The sequence below is a fragment of the Phragmites australis genome, chromosome 4 (genome assembly GCF_958298935.1).
Source record: "Phragmites australis chromosome 4, lpPhrAust1.1, whole genome shotgun sequence".
In the NCBI taxonomy this organism is placed as follows: Eukaryota; Viridiplantae; Streptophyta; class Magnoliopsida; order Poales; family Poaceae; genus Phragmites; species Phragmites australis.
Window position 1 is genome coordinate 45,088,031 of NC_084924.1, and position 18,211 is coordinate 45,106,241.

General features: G+C 43.4%; 2 protein-coding genes across 7 annotated transcripts; one reads left to right on the plus strand and one right to left on the minus strand.

The window, feature by feature from the left end:
• Positions 1-6,728: 6,728 nt before the first annotated feature.
• Positions 6,729-10,432, plus strand: LOC133916756 (uncharacterized). The gene is made up of 10 exons (XM_062360577.1): positions 6,729-7,182; positions 7,285-7,359; positions 7,477-7,530; positions 7,621-7,699; positions 7,811-7,938; positions 8,073-8,156; positions 8,245-8,328; positions 8,410-8,561; positions 8,772-8,922; positions 9,558-10,432. The coding sequence occupies exons 1-10, from the start codon at positions 6,841-6,843 to the stop codon at positions 9,873-9,875; spliced, it is 1,467 nt and encodes a 488-aa protein (XP_062216561.1). The 5' UTR covers positions 6,729-6,840; the 3' UTR covers positions 9,876-10,432.
• A 3,270-nt stretch (positions 10,433-13,702) lies between these two features.
• On the minus strand, positions 13,703-16,878 carry LOC133916757 (nuclear transcription factor Y subunit A-7-like). Of its 6 annotated transcripts, none has more exons than XM_062360583.1 (7): positions 16,669-16,878; positions 15,626-15,670; positions 15,367-15,507; positions 15,079-15,191; positions 14,904-14,972; positions 14,325-14,483; positions 13,703-14,163 (listed from the first exon to the last, which is right to left on the minus strand). In XM_062360583.1, the coding sequence occupies exons 2-7, from the start codon at positions 15,630-15,632 to the stop codon at positions 13,954-13,956; spliced, it is 699 nt and encodes a 232-aa protein (XP_062216567.1). In that variant the 5' UTR covers positions 15,633-15,670; positions 16,669-16,878; the 3' UTR covers positions 13,703-13,953. The 6 variants fall into 6 exon arrangements, with proteins under 6 accessions (XP_062216567.1, XP_062216562.1, XP_062216565.1 ...); XM_062360578.1 differs by having other exon boundaries at positions 14,325-14,498; positions 16,669-16,877; XM_062360581.1 differs by having other exon boundaries at positions 14,325-14,498; positions 15,367-15,504; positions 16,669-16,876.
• Between the last annotated feature and the right edge of the window lie 1,333 nt (positions 16,879-18,211).

An 18,211-nucleotide genomic window follows, 5' to 3' on the forward strand; every position in this document is an offset into this window, starting at 1 on the left:
TAATGTATCCCGATTGCACGGGAGCGAGAATTGGAATTTTTCTATATATATTTTTCCAAATATTTTAAGATTATATGTACTTTTAAAAAGTAATAAGATATACTCTATCGTCATCCGTTAAATATGTGAGAATTTGTAGATACGAATTTAATAATTCGAAAGAGGAATGTCTCATCCATTTAGCGAATGAGAACTTGATCTCACCCGTTAGACAGATGAGACCTCCATACTGCGACGCCACATGGACCCACTAAGAGATATCGTCCGTTCAGCGAGCGAGACCTTTTGAGTATTTAGACCGGCTGACCCTGCTGATGTCAACATCTTATTTCATTCCCATTCAGTTGAGAGGAGAGGAGAGGAGAGAAGAGGATAGGAAAGGGGAGGGGAGGAAGATTTGTGCGGCGAAGCACTGCTGGAAAAAGGAGGTATTTTTTCCTTTTTTTTAACAAATCTGGTATGATAGTAATTAATGCTAGATTTTGATATAGGTTAGATATTAGATATAGGTTTTGTTTTACAAACCTGGTAGAATAGTCACTAGACGTAGGTTAAAATGTAGATCTAGTTTTAGAATTATGGTTAAATATAGTTTAACAATTAGATCATATTTATACGTATATTTTAGCAATTAGATGTACTATTTAGATATATGTTAGGTATTAGATGTAAAATTTAGATATAGTGTAATCATAATTGATATGATAGATGTAGGATTTAGATGTGTTTGATGTAGCGAATTGAAAATATGTTGTTGCAGTATAGATTACATGTTCGACTACGCTTGTAATGAATTTTGCATTATAGATGTAGTTTAACATGATTCTTTCTGTCCTATCATAATAATATCATAGTTTTTGTCGATGGTTGTCAGATATGTCGGATATGGGGTAGTTTAAGATTTTTTACGGGATAGTGAAATCTTATATGGTCTAGAAGAGGTATTACTGTCCGTATTTAAGTCAATGGACAATAGTATATCCAGAGCAATGCATAAAAGTGTCAGACACTTGTATACCTGGTTGATGTGGGGTTTTAAAATAGACCTCGAGGTTCAAGAGATAACTATTAGTATTGTGGGCAACCATTTTAGAGAAGGTGTGTACTGGGAGGTGTTCCCGCTCTGGAAAGATAAAGTGTGAAAGAGGTACCTGCAGGATGTTATGCACAGAGGTTAGCCTCTTATGTTGCTTGTGCAATGAAAAAATAAAAAGATAGTTGGAGATATGTGGGGTGGAGGGTACGCGGATGAGGAGGGTGATGAGGAAGACTATGATAAAGATGTGAATTCGGATGATGCCCATTTATCAGATTATCCGACTGAACCGGTCGGTGAGGCAAACGAGGGGGAATAAATCCCTTCTCTAATTGAACAGATGGAGCGGGATGATCTTCAGGCTGATGAAACACTTGAGTATGACATCTCGGATGATGAGGACGATGCTCCAGCTCCCGTGGACTGGAACAATTCAAACTTCAACAACCTTATGGTGAATAGGGGGAATCAAGTGACCTAGGAGTATACTCAGAATGAGGTGACCCAAGGTGCTAGGTATCCTACCAGTCAGGCTATGAAAGATGCTGTGACTCAATGGATGACATCGCTTCGATAGCAGTTTTATATTATCAAGTCAAGTAAGAAAGGAATATGATATGAAGTGCGTGAATGACGGTTGCATGTGGCAGGTGTATAGCTTTAAGGAGAAGTGGGTTGACTATTGAGAAGTGCCTGTCACATCCGGTTTCAATACCAAACCGAATGTAAACTATATGTATGACAGAATCATTTTACACATACACATAGCAATATCATTAGTGGATAACAGACACAGTGCTCATTATTACAATGTTATTTATTATAAAATAACCACACGGGTCTAAAGAAAATTACATAGCAGCAGAAACCACGAGAGGTAAACTCGACCGGTGTGTACATCACCTGGATCCGCATTCGACGCACAAACCATGAGAGTTACTCCGTGTACGCCTCCTCCGAGTGTAGGCGCTCCTCGCCCACAACGTACTCGACATCTTGGTCCCATTCTTCAACCCACCTCTGCATATGCGACGCAAACGCGCTCGTGGAATGAGCCCCCTCAACGTCAACCTACAGAAATATAAGTCCATGAATACAAGGTGTATATGTGGGTCGTATGAAAATATAATTACAATGTTAAGCACATGTGTATTTAGATAGGCACCGACCTAGTCAACGGTAGCGGGCACGCCTGGAACTTCCCAAACTGTCACATCACGCGATGCGGTGAGTACTCCTCGACGCAGATGTCGAAGATGTGAGTGTGAGTCATGAGCTAGTACCCCCGGTCATGTGCACAGAGCACCGAAAGTCCAAGAGGAGCGTGTTGAACTACCTCAGCCTCCGTGTACAGCCACCAACGCATACAGTCCACTGTCGGCTCATCGAACTGGCGAACGAAGTTTGGGTACGCGCGTTGTGTTTGCACGCTGGACCAACTCAATTGTGCAACCAAACTAAGTTAGATAATAAAATGAAGTAATCAACATAAACGTATACAAATAGCATAGCACTTATCCTACACCTGCACCACAAGGACCCCATGGTCAGGCCATCAATACCATCCGTAGCATACTGGTATGCGCTAAGGTTGACAACGGGTTTGTCGATGGCGATGCGCTCATATGACCACATCTGAAGCAGCAGAGGACACCAGTGAGGATCATGTTGTCGTCAGTCTTCGTGCACCCGTCGCACAAGTCGCGGTACATTACAGCCAGCCCATCTGTACTACGGGACCTCCACCGTGTCGACGTCTGCAACCTCTCTGGCATAGGGGATCATGCTCCTCGAGACTGTGTTGCCATGAGTCTCGGTGAACATGACCCACCTGAACAGCCACATGAGGTATGCCTCCAGGTGTCGGGAGTCATCCTTGTCGCCTGCTAGTGGGTGGATGGTGTCCGCCTGTCAAACAAGGAAGAAGTACAAATAGCTGCATCCGTTAATAGTGTAAAGGAGATGCAAACCATTAAAAGACATACGTACCACAAACTAAAAAAGAAATGCCTTCATCGGGTCGTGCTTCTCAGTCATTAGAAAAGGCATGAACGGGGCTACGTCGTCCCTCCGTTCAACGACAGAGAAGCAGCCTAGCATCTTGTCCCGCTAGCCCACGCCCACGTCCCTAGTCCCAACAGTGGCACCCGCGTAAGGCAGGGCCATCAAGAGCAAAATGTCCTCGAGCGTGGGTGCCATCTCACCGCACGGGAGGTGGAACATGTGCATCTCAGGACGCCACCTGTTGACAAGGGCCGCGATGAGGGCCTTGTCGTAGTTGAACCATGTCGTGCCTTTGAGGCCCCCACCAACGTGTCCACCTCCACAAGTTGACACAATGGAAATAGGCCAACAACACGTAACCTGCAAACATACTACAATTAGTGACTAATATCATGTCTAAATCCGTATGAAACTGTAAATTCAAAGTTAACAAACCTCGGGATCCACCGCTCGTCAATCCTCATGAGCTCATTCGGCACACAAGGTCGAAGTAATAGGAGGTCCTCAGTCTGCACTGGGATGTGGTACGAACGGTGCCTGACGTCGATCTGGGGGTCGAGCAGCTCCAGCTGCACCATACCTGCATCGTCCGTTCCATTTTGCAACTCCATAATTGCCTTGAGCATCCCTATATGTCGATCATGTATAATGTACATGTTCGGCCGGGCACCAATTATTATCATCTTCACACGGTACAGGAACCAAAACCAACTCCTGTTGTTCTCACTCTCCACAAATGCAAAGGATTGTTCCCATCAACCCCAATAGCAGTCATGATCTGTCACGTGAACTTGCCGGTAAGGAAAGTGTCGTTGATGCACAGGACATACCAACAATGCTCGAAAGCTTCAATACATGCTCCGATTGCGAAGAAACATCACTTTAGAACGTACTTGCCAGGTTTGGACAGCAATGTGTACTTATCAATATCGTAATACGCCCTAAGGTTCCTTCGAGCAATGGTCTGCAACAAATATGGTAGATTATCATATGACGTTTTGTAGGTCCTGAACCTCATCTCAATTGCCTTCCTCTTCGCCCTCCATGCATTCTTATAGCTGATAGTGTACTTGAACTTCTCCTTAATTTGTCTGATTATAGATCATGGTTCGTAGTTCAGGTTATTCACAATCTTAGCGCACATCACATTGGCAATAAAGGCTAATGTGATGTTCTTATGGCTGGGCTCAAGTTCGTCCATCATGCAAGTATAACTGACCACAATCGACATATCCTAATAGTCAACCCATATCCCCTTGAAGCCGTGCACCCGCCACAGACAACCCTCATCTGCGCACTTCATATCATATTCCTTCTTGCTTGACTTGATAACATAAAACTGGAAGGATATCTAGCACTTTGGGTCACCTCATTCTATGTATACTCCTAGGCCACTTGATTTCCCTCATTTACTACAAGGTTGTTGAAGTTTGGATTGTTCTAGTTCACAGGAACCGGAGCATCGTTCTCATCATCCAAGATGTGATATTCAGGAGTTTTATCAGCCAGAAGATCATCCCGCTCCATTTATTCAATTAGAGAAGGGATTTGTTCCCCCTCGTCTGCTTCACCGGTCAGTTCAGTCGGATAATTCGATAAATGTGCACCATCCGGATCGACATCTTCATCATACTCTTCCTCATCACCCTCCTCCTTCGCATACCCTCCACCCTGCATCTCCCCAACTGTCTCTTTATTCTTCCATTGCACAAGCAACATAGGAGGCCAACCTCTGTGCACAACATACTGCAAGTACCTCTTTCACACTTCATCTTCCCAGAGCGGAAACATCTTCCAGTACACACCTTCTCTGAAACGGTTGCCCATAATGCTAATGGTCATCTTTTGAACCTCGATATCTATTTTGAAACCTCGCATCAACTAGACATACAAGTTCTGACACTTTTGTGCATTAGTCTAGATATACCCCTTCTGGACAATACTACCCCTTCTAGACCATATAAGATTTCATTGTACCCGTAAAAATTCTTAAACTACCACATATCCGATATACCTGACAACCATCGATAAAAACTATGATATTATTATAACAGAACATAAATAATCATGTTCAACTACATCTACAATGCAAAATTTAAGCCCAACATATAATCTATACTGCAACAATATATTCTTGATTCACTACATCAAACACATCTAAATAATATATTTATCATATCAATTATGACTACACTACGTCTAAATCCTATATCTAATACCTTACATATATCTAAATATTATATCTAATTGCTAAAATATACGTATAAACATGATATAATTACTGAACTATATCTAACCCTAATTCTAAAACTAAATCTACATTTTAACCTACATCTAATTACTATCCTACCAGATTTGTAAAATAAAACTTAGATCAAACATCTAACATATGTAAAAATCTAGTACTAATTGCTATCCTATTGGGTTTATTAAAAAAATACCTATTTTTTCCAACAGGGTTTCACCGTAAATCTCCCTACCCTGCTCTCCCCTATCCTCTCCTCTCCTCTCCTCGCTACTAAATGGGAATAAAATGAGATACTGATGTCAGCAGGGCCGACCGTGTGGGCCTAAATACTCAAAAGATCCCACCCACTAAATAGACGAGACCTTCCTCTCTCTGGTTATTAAATTCACTGGCAGCCAGAGCCCACAAAATCTCGCCCGTTCAACAGGAATGTAATCTTAAAATATTTAGAGGAGATGCCGGTAGAGAAAAATGTTTTTTATTCTAAATTGCAGTAGTACATGTACTGACTTATTGAAACATTACTGTTTATATTAGTGTTAACAAGACAATAAACTATATTTAAGCAGATGTAATTTTTGTTAGTATTGAAAATTATATTTTTTATATAAGTGTTTAATATTTTTTTCTTAAACACATAACTATAAGCACTAGTATCGTTCACGTCCTAAATAGCCAATCTAAGAATCTAGGGCTGTTTGAGCAAACGAATGCTCTAATCTCAAAGCACCATTCGTATTAATACTATATTCTAACGATGGCGGTATCGACGTCCTCTCAGACCCTAGTACTGTAGCAGTACTCAGACCCTAGTACTGTAGCAGTAGGACCTATGTATATATATATATGTGTATATATACATATGTATACATATGTATATATGTGTATGTATATACATATATATATATATATACGTATATATGTAATTTTTTTTTCTAAAATTTTTAGAAAAATATCGAAATAAATATTAGTTACATTAATAAGTCGGCTGAAAAAATCTAAAATGCAAGAAAAATATCTAAAACTCAAAAAAATATGAAACAAATTTTTTAGGTTAGTATTACTTTCACCTACATGTTAAAAATATGTGCATACATAAAAGTACTATTGTTTTCTCTATAATTAATTTAATGTGTTTAACATTAATAATTAATTTATAAATAAATCTTGAGATGTACAAAATTTATGAAATTAATTTTTTAAGTCTTTCTTTTATCGTGTTCTGCATAGCAAAATAAAAACGGGTGAGATATAGAAGTGCCAATCAGACTAGCAATTTAGATGGCTGGGAGGCATGTATCCCGAAACATATAAATTATTTCTCGAGCCCAACGCCCAGAAAACGGAAAGCCGATGCCGATTTGCCGTGCAATGGTGAAAATGTAAACCGTCTTTCAGCTAGAAACACGGGATTTTTGAGACCCAGGTGAATACGCTTTCTGTCTTCTCCTTCCCTGAACAACCCCGACGCTTCAGAAGAAAAAAAAAAAACCCAATCCAGAATCGCAAGAAGCGCGACGCGGCAGCCGAGAGATCGAGGCGCGCGCCACCCATGCTGCGCGTCGTCGCCTCCACACTCCCCACCCTCCGCCCGCTCCTCCGGCGCCGTCATCTGCTAAACCATAAACCCCTGCTCCGCTCGTGCCTCCCGCCACGGCCGTTCTGCGCCCTCTCGTCGTCCGCGCCTCCTGCCGCCGTCCCCGCGCCCAGCTCCGCGGGGGTGGGAGAGGCGGTGGCGCTGGATGAGCACCTTACGCGGTGCGCCGCGGCTGGCAGGGCGCCGCTGCGGGTGGCGGTGCTCGTCAGCGGTGGGGTGGACAGCAGCGTCGCGCTCCGCCTCCTCCACGCCGCCGGCCACCGCTGCACCGCCTTCTACCTTAAGATCTGGTTCCAAGTACGCGCTTCAGGAAACCCTTGTTCACCCTTACCTTGTTCAATCTACTGGTGGAGTGCTATGCTGCGGGATGTCTCATTAACTTCATTGCGCAATTTGTAGGAAGATTTCAGGAACTTTTGGTCCGAGTGTCCGTGGGACGAGGATTTAAAGTATGTACAAGCTGTCTGTGACAAGGTATCGTTCAAATTTCAGATGGAACATGGCGTTTCATTGAGTAGCTAGTGTTCAGTGTATGTACACAGACTAATTTTGGCTACATGGACAAAACGATTTGATGTTTGGTTTTTATAGATTGATGTGCCGTTGGAGGTGGTCCATCTCTCTGATGAGTATTGGAACCATGTGGTACAAAAGCTTCCTTTGAGCTTTTTTGTCCTGAGCTTTGTACAATGCACTTGTAACAATGTTTATTCTGATTATGAAATTGATATCTAGGTATCTCATATCATCAATGAGTATCGATGTGGTCGTACTCCGAATCCTGATGTTCTGTGCAACACAAGAATAAAGTTCGGTATGTGGCATTGCACTCTGGTGGCTCTATGCTCTTCTACTATGGAAATCCGAATTCATGTTGAGGTGCATTTTTCTAACTATGGTGTTCTTCTTATTGTTGTTTGTGCAGGGGCTTTCTTAGAATCCATTGAAAATTTGGGATTTGACTACATAGCTTCAGGACATTATGCACATGTAATTCATCCTTCCGTTGAAAATACTGAAGGGCCATCAGTACTACAATTATCAAAGGACAAGGTACTCTGCACATTGCAAATGATATGTTACCAATTCTTTCTTAAAACGAATTGGGATGGGAAACATAGAAAATGACATAGATTGTCTGTACTGCAATTTGAATCACCTTTTTTATTCTCTAATTGTTATTCCAGGTCAAGGATCAGACATATTTCCTCTCACATCTATCTCAATCTCAGCTTAGAAGGCTTCTTTTCCCTCTAGGATGTATGACAAAGGTTAGGTGGATTTCAACAAATAAAGAGTATATATCTTGAATCAGATGCTACAAATTTCTTTAATAAATTTTTATCTTATATTATGAAGGATGAGGTGCGCAAACTGGCTGCTCAAATGGGCCTTCCTAACCAAAGTAGAAAGGACTCGCAAGGGATATGCTTTCTTGGAAAGGTAAATGCTTTCACCATCTTGTTAGTGATTGATGCTCGTGGTAAATGATATCTTGGAGCTACAGAAACTATCTCTTTCTAGGTCAAGTTTAGTGAGTTTGTTGAAAGACATATAGGAAAGATGGAGGGGGTCATACTGGAAGCTGAGTCTGGAGATTACCTAGGGAAACACCATGGGTTTTGGTTCTATACAATTGGTCAGCGGCAAGGATTGCGGCTTCCTGGAGGACCTTGGTATGTTATTTCTTTTGAGGCATACTCAATCTCTGTATGCTACAATGTTATCAGCCAATTGTGTAACATTACCATGTTTAGTGAAAACTATCGCTCTGCTCTGAAGTTAGCTGTTGCAATGCAGCAAAGTTTTTTTTTTCATTGGCATGTAACTGTTTACTTTGCTCATCCTGAAATTCATCAATTGAACTGCCTTAATATCTTATGCAGGTACGTGGTTGAGAAAGATGTTCAAAACAATGTAGTTTTTGTGTCTAGGAATTACTATACGCTGGATAAGAGGAGGCGCACATTTCGTGTTGGATCACTAAATTGGTTTATCAATTCTGGACCTGCAAACAAAGAACAACTTAAATGCAAGGTAAGAGTACTACATATAGTAGCCTCAAAGGCAGTATAATAAACCGATATTGGCCTTTTTCTCTCTGGTATTATCAATGTTAAATAATGATCAACTTAAATGCAAGGTAAGGAAATATTATGTATAGTAGCCTCAAAAGTAGTATAATACACTGTTATTGGCCTTTTCAGTCTGACATTGTTCAATATTAAATAGCCCGGTGAGTAGGTGTGGATTAGAAATATGTGCATCAACGATTTATCTCCTGCTATAAATTACCAGCATTTGGCATGTGCTTAGTGTCACTTGTTTCAGCAATCAATTCCTTCCAAGTCAGAATGGGTAGAATGGAAGGGTCCATGCTGGACTATTTTTATGACCATTTCGTTTTATTTACTGGGTTCAAGGGCTGACACATGGTGGTGATCAATCCTGATGATCTCTTCCTGGAGTATGGTTAGGGTAGTCTGAAACTTACTAGCACAAAATTGACTGAAAATCCAGAACAAAGCGGTTCTGCTTGCTTTCAGGAAACCTCTCTCCGTCTCAGGCTTAGGAAGCTGCATTTGGTTCATTGCTTTTGTTTATTGTTGATATCATATGGTCTTGTGACAACTCGCTGATATCTGTGCTAATATGAAAACTTTGAAAATCAGGTACGGCATAGCCCTGAATTTCATGATTGCACAGTGTCAAATGAGCAAACTGAAGAAAATGGAGATGTTTTGGTGGTGCATCTGTCTGAAGATGACCAGGGCTTAGCAGCTGGTCAGTTTGCAGCGTTCTACCGTGAAAATTTATGCCTGGGTTCAGGCATAATTTTGGATTCGTGGGACAAAATGAGCTTCCCTGTTTGCTCAAGGGCATTAGAAATTGCTAGATTGGAGGACAAGTCAACCCTAGGGAAGCCAGTAAAGATTATGAATTTGGAACATATACTGAAACCAGAACAGGAGCCAATCGAAGTCGCCTGACACTACTAAAAGTTGGTGTGGCCTTTTCTTGACCGCGTCAGTGGTTCTGCAACACTGCTATAAGTCGACGGTTTCGCATGCCCAGCTAATTCAGGAATGAGGAGATTGAGGGGAGTTCCAGACTCTATCTCGACGTCGCCCCCTGTCAGAACACACTCCAGGTGGTTCTTCAAAAGGCGCCATATTGGCATGCGTTGGCGAGCTTGCGTTTCAGAGGTGAAAAGCTCGCCCGTTGATAGAAGTGGCGTCAGGTCGTGTATCATTGTCCATGCACGGATTGACCTGGCATAAATTTCCCCGATCTAGCGGGAAAGGACACGATGGTTTCTTTTCCTTGGGCACGTCCTCCGCTGAGTCGAAGGATCTGGATTCAATAGTCAGTAGTTACTGTAGTAAATTATCCCGATAAATCACTGAATTTAACTTGTAAATTCTGAGGATAATGTCCTTGCGTGATTCCACTCTATTGGTCACTTGGCAAATCTACGTTGATAACATTTTTTTACCGTCGGTTCTTGCGTAAACCGGTGTGATCTATTACAAAGTTTATTGGAGAATCCGTGATGTTTACTTTGCGTCGGCGACGTTTACCTGTCAGTAGCGACAAACGTACTGTATCTTACATCTGATTCAGGCGTTGTTTCTGACGGCTTAATGATCTTCTAATCGAGCTCTTTCGGTTCTCAAAGTCTAATCAGAGAAACTGGTGATGCAGGGCTCTTACCATTTCGTCTCAACGCTACCCATTTTGCCTGGATTCCGGGATGCTGAGGTTGCTGTGCCACGGCTACAAGTCAACGGATCCCAAGAATTTGGATTCCGTAAGCCCTGTAGAATATGCTGGCATGTGGCGATGGAATAATAAAATGATTAAGCGATGCGCGCATTCTGGAAACTAGAGCGTTGAGCCTTTGCGATGCCGACAGCTAGGTTGTTCACATGTGACAACGCTGGGCTCGTGGTCATCCGGATGCAATATATTACTGGTACAATCTTCTTCCATGACGACGCCATTTGGGCTGATCATCATTGGCACACTAGGGGCTGGTCTGACCATCTGGCACTTGTGAAGGAGACGTGCGAGCGGCTAAGGATGCTGGGAGCGTGATGGTTTCAGAAAATGCTATTGAATACCGCGTCGTCGAAAGGTTACTGTCATTGGCATTAGGCAAGTGCAGCTTTGCCAATTTGTCAAACGTAATGCCGTAACCAATCAGTCACAATGACTGTTGTGTGTGTGTGTGCGTTCTTCCCAATCTCCTCCACGTGCCTATTGTTTCATAGGCTAGGAACTTTTGACAGAAGACGTTGCATCGTTACCTGACATTTGCTTGTCAGTTCACCACAGAAATCGAACACTTGGATCGAATCAAAGAGTCGAGGGAGTTGTGCACAGAGACATCGAACGTAACTGGATCAGATCAAATAGTCAAAGGAGTTCCCGTTTCCATCTCAAGTTCTCGGTTGAAGCATTTACAAGACAAACTACACTGCAAATTCTCGACGAATGCATTCCCAAGCACAACTGCTGTACACAGCGCATCAAATTCCTTGGGGGATTATCTCACATCCCACGCAAACACACCAATTCTCTTCACAAAATCTCCCCTTTTGACAGATTATTAACCTTTCCCGATCCTCAAAAGGAAAAGAAAACTAGGAAGGGAAGAACAGAGAAAGGAGATTAAAAAAAAAAAAGAACTCCTCCATGATCCATATAGAAACTTGCAGTGAAAAAGATAGGGAAAAAGAGCAAGAAGAAGAACACGAGGTCTGTGTATGCACCGCACCATGCGCGTGTGTATGTGTAGGAATCCGTCCGAGCGTCTAGCGGAGGGCGCGCGCGAGTCTGGCGAGGATGCGGGAGAGTCCGAGGCGGAGCCGTAGGACGGCGCCGTGGGAGTAGGGCGCGCAGTCGCGGCAGACGCCCTCCATGGCCTCGACGAAGAGGCTGAGGCTCCGCACCGACGGCACGTACAGCGTCAGCGGCGCGGCCGAGAAGGCCAGCGCCATCAGCAGCTGCAGCATCTCCTCCTCCACCCCAAGGAGCGCCTCCCCGTCCCTCCAAGAGCCAATAATTAAGATGCAGGCGACTGTAGTACGCGCTCGATCTTGGTCGGCACGGATGTTGTTGGAGACGGGCCGAGAGTGTCTGGTCGTGGGCGCGCGCGTGTTTTATTTCGCGCGGCGTATGGTGGAGGGGCGGGCGGGAGGAGTGGCCCGTCCGCCTCTGCGGCGCGCGGTGCGGTGGAGGGGAAGCGGCCGGGACGAGGGCTGGGCTCGTTTCGTTTTCGGCGGCTGCTTTGGCTGTGCGAGCGAGGTGTTTCTCTTGGATTTGGCTTTTATAGCCTTGCCAAGCGAATGGGATAAGCACAAGTATGATTTATCACGATCATTTATTTATGTTAAGTTTAATATTAAAATAATATATGAAAAATTGTAAGGTAAGTAAAGAAATATCTGATAGTAAGAATGAACAGATTGTATTTTCTTATAAGCGCGGAAAGAGAGCAGAAGAGTTTTCTCTTTTCTGGAACGACGTGGTATACGTGGGAGTTCACTTGACGTCGGAACTCGGAAGCATTCGCGGCACGGCAGACTTCAATTCAGTGTAAGATTATGTAAGCGAAAACCATATTTAGCATAAACTTATATGGCACAGTCGCTTACGACGTAAGCAAACGAAATTCCACTTTGATTAGTCAGGGCAACGGAAGATTGGTACCACGCGCGACATGACATTTGCCTGACGATTGGCGTTGAAGATCTAGTGAAACAGATTGGGGGAAAAGAATGGCAGTTTGGGTGTTCGTGGTTCGTGCACATGTACGCGAGAACCTTGTGACATCCCTGGCACCCAATCAGTGGTTTTGTAAAGCGATTCTGAACCAACCAACGCCTTTCCCCTTTCTTTTCCCCCCCTTTCTTTTCCTTTGGGAGCGAATGAGTGGCTGATTTGAGTCCCTACCCTTGTGAAAGTTACTACTACCTTGGATTAGCGTCCCATCCATGATGCAATCCAGAGCATGGGCACTACGATTGATTGAAAGGAGCTCCTGGTTGCAGTGTAGCAGAGCTTCTACTGGTAGCTTGGTTTGGACCTCCCTGACGCACCAGTCTCGTGTCGTGTCGGCGCCCTTCCCCCGGTTCCCAACTCCCCTTCCACATGAGTGACGACGATCGCGTCGCGTGGAACTTTCTTTTGCTTCGCTCCAGACGCCTCGCGCGTCGCCGGGCTGGGTTTCGTCTCTCTCTCTCTCTCTCTCTCTCTCTCTCTCTCTCTCTCTCTCTCTCGTACGGAGCGCTAGAGACTTGTACGTTGACGTCGACACGGAGAGAGCAGTAGCAATCCTGATGGTGGCGTGCCTTGCGCACGGCTCACGGGGGTTGGGAGTGCGCCCGTTTGGAGTGCCTTGCCTTGCCTTGCGCACGGCCGGGTGGCTGGTTTCCCGGCCTGAAGGGTGGGGATGGCAAGGTGGTCTCGGCCTCTCTCGGGAAGGCTGGAGCTCAGCGTGCCGCGCCGTGCGGGACGGATGCACCAAGGGCTGCCGGCTGCCGGCTGCCGGCTCGATGGGACGCCGCGGCAGAGCCCAATCGGCCTCCTTCGGCTTCGATGTGCAGGCTGCCTCTTGCGCGGCTTCCGTTCGGCCGCCAAGGTGATCACGACGGAGTTGAGACTTTTAACACCTGACAATGACTGCTGGTTTCTGAACCAGTCAGAAGAATTCTACCAATCAATTCCTCGCAGAGAAAAAGAAAGGATTTTCACCATTGACTAAATGAGCAACGCCGTCACGAGCGAACTGGACGGAAAACGCAAGGCGTCATACAGAACGTTTATTGGAGTAGTTATCATCTTAGAAAAAAAAAGTTTCAGGAAACAGGTGCCAGTTTCGTGCTTGCCACAAGTCTAGCTTGATCAGAGAACTGGCAACAGCTGCGTCATCTCCGGTCCCAAGACGCATTGCAGGAATGAACACCCTAAATACAGTTGCACACCTCCCCAAAGTTCTAAGTCGAGTCAAATAACCCAGCGCCACACATGATTTAAGCCAAGGATGAGTTGCCATGGGACTCCTTAAGCGCTCCCTCTCGCGCGATAATGGAGATCACTGGGTGGTAAGCTGTGCTCGTACTTCGTAAACAGGTCACCATTTGCGAGCATGCGTTGCGCATCTGAGGTGCCGCTGTCAGGAGCCTCTGACTGCTGCTTCGTGTTGAGAAACCGCCCGCCTGTTCCCCGAGCTCTCTTCATGGCATGCAGATGCCGAGACTCGTGAAGGTATGGCTGTGCAGATGTTATATTAGGAGTGTGAACTAAAAGTTATGCAGGAAGCCAAAGCACGAGATGAATCTGAAACTTATCCACAGCAACAAGGTCCCAAATGACAATTCTCCAAAGAGATTCTGATGGCAAAATTGTACAGGCTATGAACAGCAACAAAGTACCTTGCGACTTTTCACCAACTTGTTTTCAGCCTCTAGCTTTGCACGGAGCTGTCTCCTTCGGAGAATTGCATGGTATTGCTTTGCGTTTACATAGATGGGCTCTTCAGCAGCTGGTTCATTTGGTAATGGCACTCGAGAGGATGACATCATGCCAACAATCTGAGGGTGCATCTGCTTAATCATTTATATGACACAAAAGATGAGCTTATAATTGTAATTATCAATGGCAACTTATTGGACCTAGCAAAAACAGGCCACTCTCAGCAGGAGAATGACAATGAGATAGCTTTGCAGACCAAAAATGGCTGTTGGCATGCTACCATAGTATAGTAAAATTTTACTAGGTAAAAAAGAACAGTAAGTTGATCGCGATGATGCTGGGTGCCTTATCAATAGACATGCCTGTTAACTTGCGCATAATACTTACGGCACACATGCATGCACAGGGAACATCCTATTAGTTGGACCCAAAAAGGTATATGAACAACATTGCCAAAGCAAGGAAGCTAAAGGACATGCAGCACCAGAAAGCAGGAGAGAATAATGAAACAACAGGCTGGATGCATAAAGATCACTTACAATAGCATGCGAGCCGTAAGTTGGCACCGCACCACCATAGAATGAATCAGCATACGGGTATGATATGGCCTGAAAAGGTGAGCATCTTGTGTAACTCACATGATTGCCTATCAGAGAACAAGCAAACAATTGGAACTTAAAATTACCCAAGGACTGTGCAACAGTCGAAACTTACAAAGGACTGACTACGGTCAGGCTTTGGATGTGCATAAGCAGTTTCTGGATTGCCCAGAGATAAAGCTGACATCATCTTATTTTCATCAATCTTTGTGTAACCATCGAGATTACCTAGTATATTAATACAAGGAGAAAAGAGTGTCACAATTTTGATTGTACATATTCACACAAGGTTTGCAGCTATCAAAATCCCTTTTTCTTTTTACCCCTTTTTTTATTTGCAAGAGATATGATATGACAATATTATGTATGAATACAACAGGATGGGTATTGGACTACTGCAAACCTGATCGATCATTATGCTCGTTAAGGCTTCCTTCACTCATTCCAGACACTTCTTGATGACTCTCGCTGGTTGATTGGGTAGCTGATGAGTCGTAATCAGGCATTTGATGACCAAATTGAATCATTATTGTGCCATTTTCTGCTAGAGGGACATAGTAGGTGTTAAAATTTTAGCTGCACGAAACTAAACTACTAAAGTCATAAAAAAGGACAGTACTCGCAATATTTGAATTGAACAATATCGTGGAGATTTTCCTTACGTGTCATCTCATGGAAATTCTCGATTCTTGTTTTTTCAGTTCATACTGTCAAAATATAAGCACAGGTCAGTCCCAACAACATAATAAGAGATTTGAAACAAATACAGTCTGCCTAGTATGGAACTGTTAATACATGAAAGCATATTAGAATATTAGAATCGACCATATTCATGAAAAAGAAAACTTAGTTAGCCATTATGTATCTATTAGCCCCTAAAATTTACTAAAAGTGATCGTACTAGATGTGTAGCTTATCCATGCATATGCTCTAAAATAACTAATATTTTGCATCAGTAAGTACCCTGCATCAACTCGGTAGCTCCCTCCGAAATTCTGATCGTTCATGCAACCATATCTTTTCACAACCGCAACAACTTTATGAACAACCAAATGTGATGAGAGCATGAGACTAGCTAGTTTTGCCACTAGGCCCGCTAGTGAATTAGCAGCGCTGCATCTTAAGGCCACTGGTTCTTCCCACCTCCAATTCCATACAAAAATTATGTTGAAGAAAAATTGTTTTCTTGAAATAATTCGTGAACCATTACTAACTTGCATGTGAATCTCTGCTACGTGATTACTTAAATCCAACAAAGCTGCAGCGTTGCAAGCTCCATGTCCAAATCACCTTCTTTCTCCCTAACCCTAAACTACCCAAGCACAATTGACACTCGTGAATCCACAAGGATTACACAGGCAGGAACACAAATAACCAACAAAACAAACAATAAGCAACACATATCGTGCATGCGGTGTGCTTTAAAAAATTGAAGAAGGCCTTAGCACAGGGCACACACTGCAGCCATCACCTGACTTCCACCCAGAAATGCACCCACAAATCTCAGCACCGTATCAACTCAAAAACAAACCCAGCAACCAAGAAACCAGCCAGATCCACCACAAATCAGCCAGAGTCGCAAGAAATGGTCCGAAATCCAGCTCGGCTGGGATGGGAGTGGAGCTCCGCTCTCACATACACACCACAGAGAAGAAATATAGAGCAGATCAGAGAGGCTGGCGAGAGAGAAGTTAGCGAGGAAGACCTGTGAGATGAGGAGGGAGCATGTTCCCCTTCCTGCAGCCCTCCTCCCTTGCTGCCGCTTTCCCACCTTGCTTCTCTCCACTGCAAGGTATCCCTCTCTCCGTCACACACACACACGCACACGGTCTTGCAGTCTGGTTTTCTGTTGGGCTGCTGGCCCTTATCTCTCCTCTGCCTGCTCACCAACTACTTAGTAGAATTACACTGAATAAAAGCAGAGGCCTAAGAGTTATATATGTGACAGGAGAAATGAAAATCTTGTACAATTTAACAGATCGGGTACAAATTCGTATCTTTAGCTACACGAATAACAACAACCTGCACTACCATATTTAAGTTTATGAGTAGCAATTAGCATACAAGCAATTTGTTTAGACATGTCTGCAACACTGCATGCAACTTTGAGTAAGTCACAACCGTGGTTCTTGATCGATTATACCATGAGTTTGTCATCACGCCTTCAACATCGGTGCGGCAAACTCTGTGAGACGGTTAGCCTGCTGCACTGCTACATAACGTACCGTGTGAATTTAGGAACCGGGACCACACTCCAAATTGATTTTCTACTGCAGTACCTAGGAAAGATCAACTAAACTGACACAACTTTTTTTAAAGACAAAGAAACAGGTAGATTCAAAGACTTGGCAGGGTGAAAAAAATATTGTAATTCCATGAGCACAAGTAAATTAAACCAACTTGATCAGACTTGATTTTTTTGGCATAATATTTTGCTCTTGCTTAGCAGAGATTTATTCTAGCTTGCCACCGTATTGCATTCCTACAACGTAGACCTGCACTGAAGAAGTCGTAGTTCTTGTCGCTATCCTCCCTTAGAAAAGATGCCTTCGTAGCTTTCAGATCAATAGCCAGGACGCCATTGCGGCATGTCGCGCAGGCGACACTTGTGGCTTCGCCCGGTGACTCATCCCAATGCCATGCTGCTTTTTCTTTCTTTCCTTTTCTTCTCCCTCTCTCTATTGAAGCCTTTTCCTTCTCTCTTTGTCTGCTTGTTTGCATGGACTGAGTGATGGATCCGTCTCCAATTTTATTCTCACTCGAAAACGCCTTTTCTGTTTGTCTCATCGTGACATTTTATTGTACTCAAGAACTGTGTAAATTATTCTATTTCTGTAATAGACATATAGAGCCTAAAAATTTAATACCATTAGACTATCTCTAACTATATTATCTTCATTTCTTTCTTTCCTGGTTATTTTCTATTCTTAATTATTTATTTTTCTTATCTTTATCAGCTTCTTTTTAAAAGAATTCGCTAATGAAAAGAAAATTTTAAGATAAAACGAATAACCTTAGAAATCTTTTTATAAAGTGACTATAAAAAAAATCGTTATAACACTAAAAAAAACGAGAATCCCTTTATAAAAGAAACAGAAATCACAAAGAAAACCGTTGGACATACCTCGGAAGAGGTTCAGTCGGAATTAGTGGCACGAGATTCCCAGCTAGCTAAACTTTGGATATGTCCAACGTCGCTCATTTATCATTGTTTAAACTGTTAAGATTCGTGACAATATTTTCACATG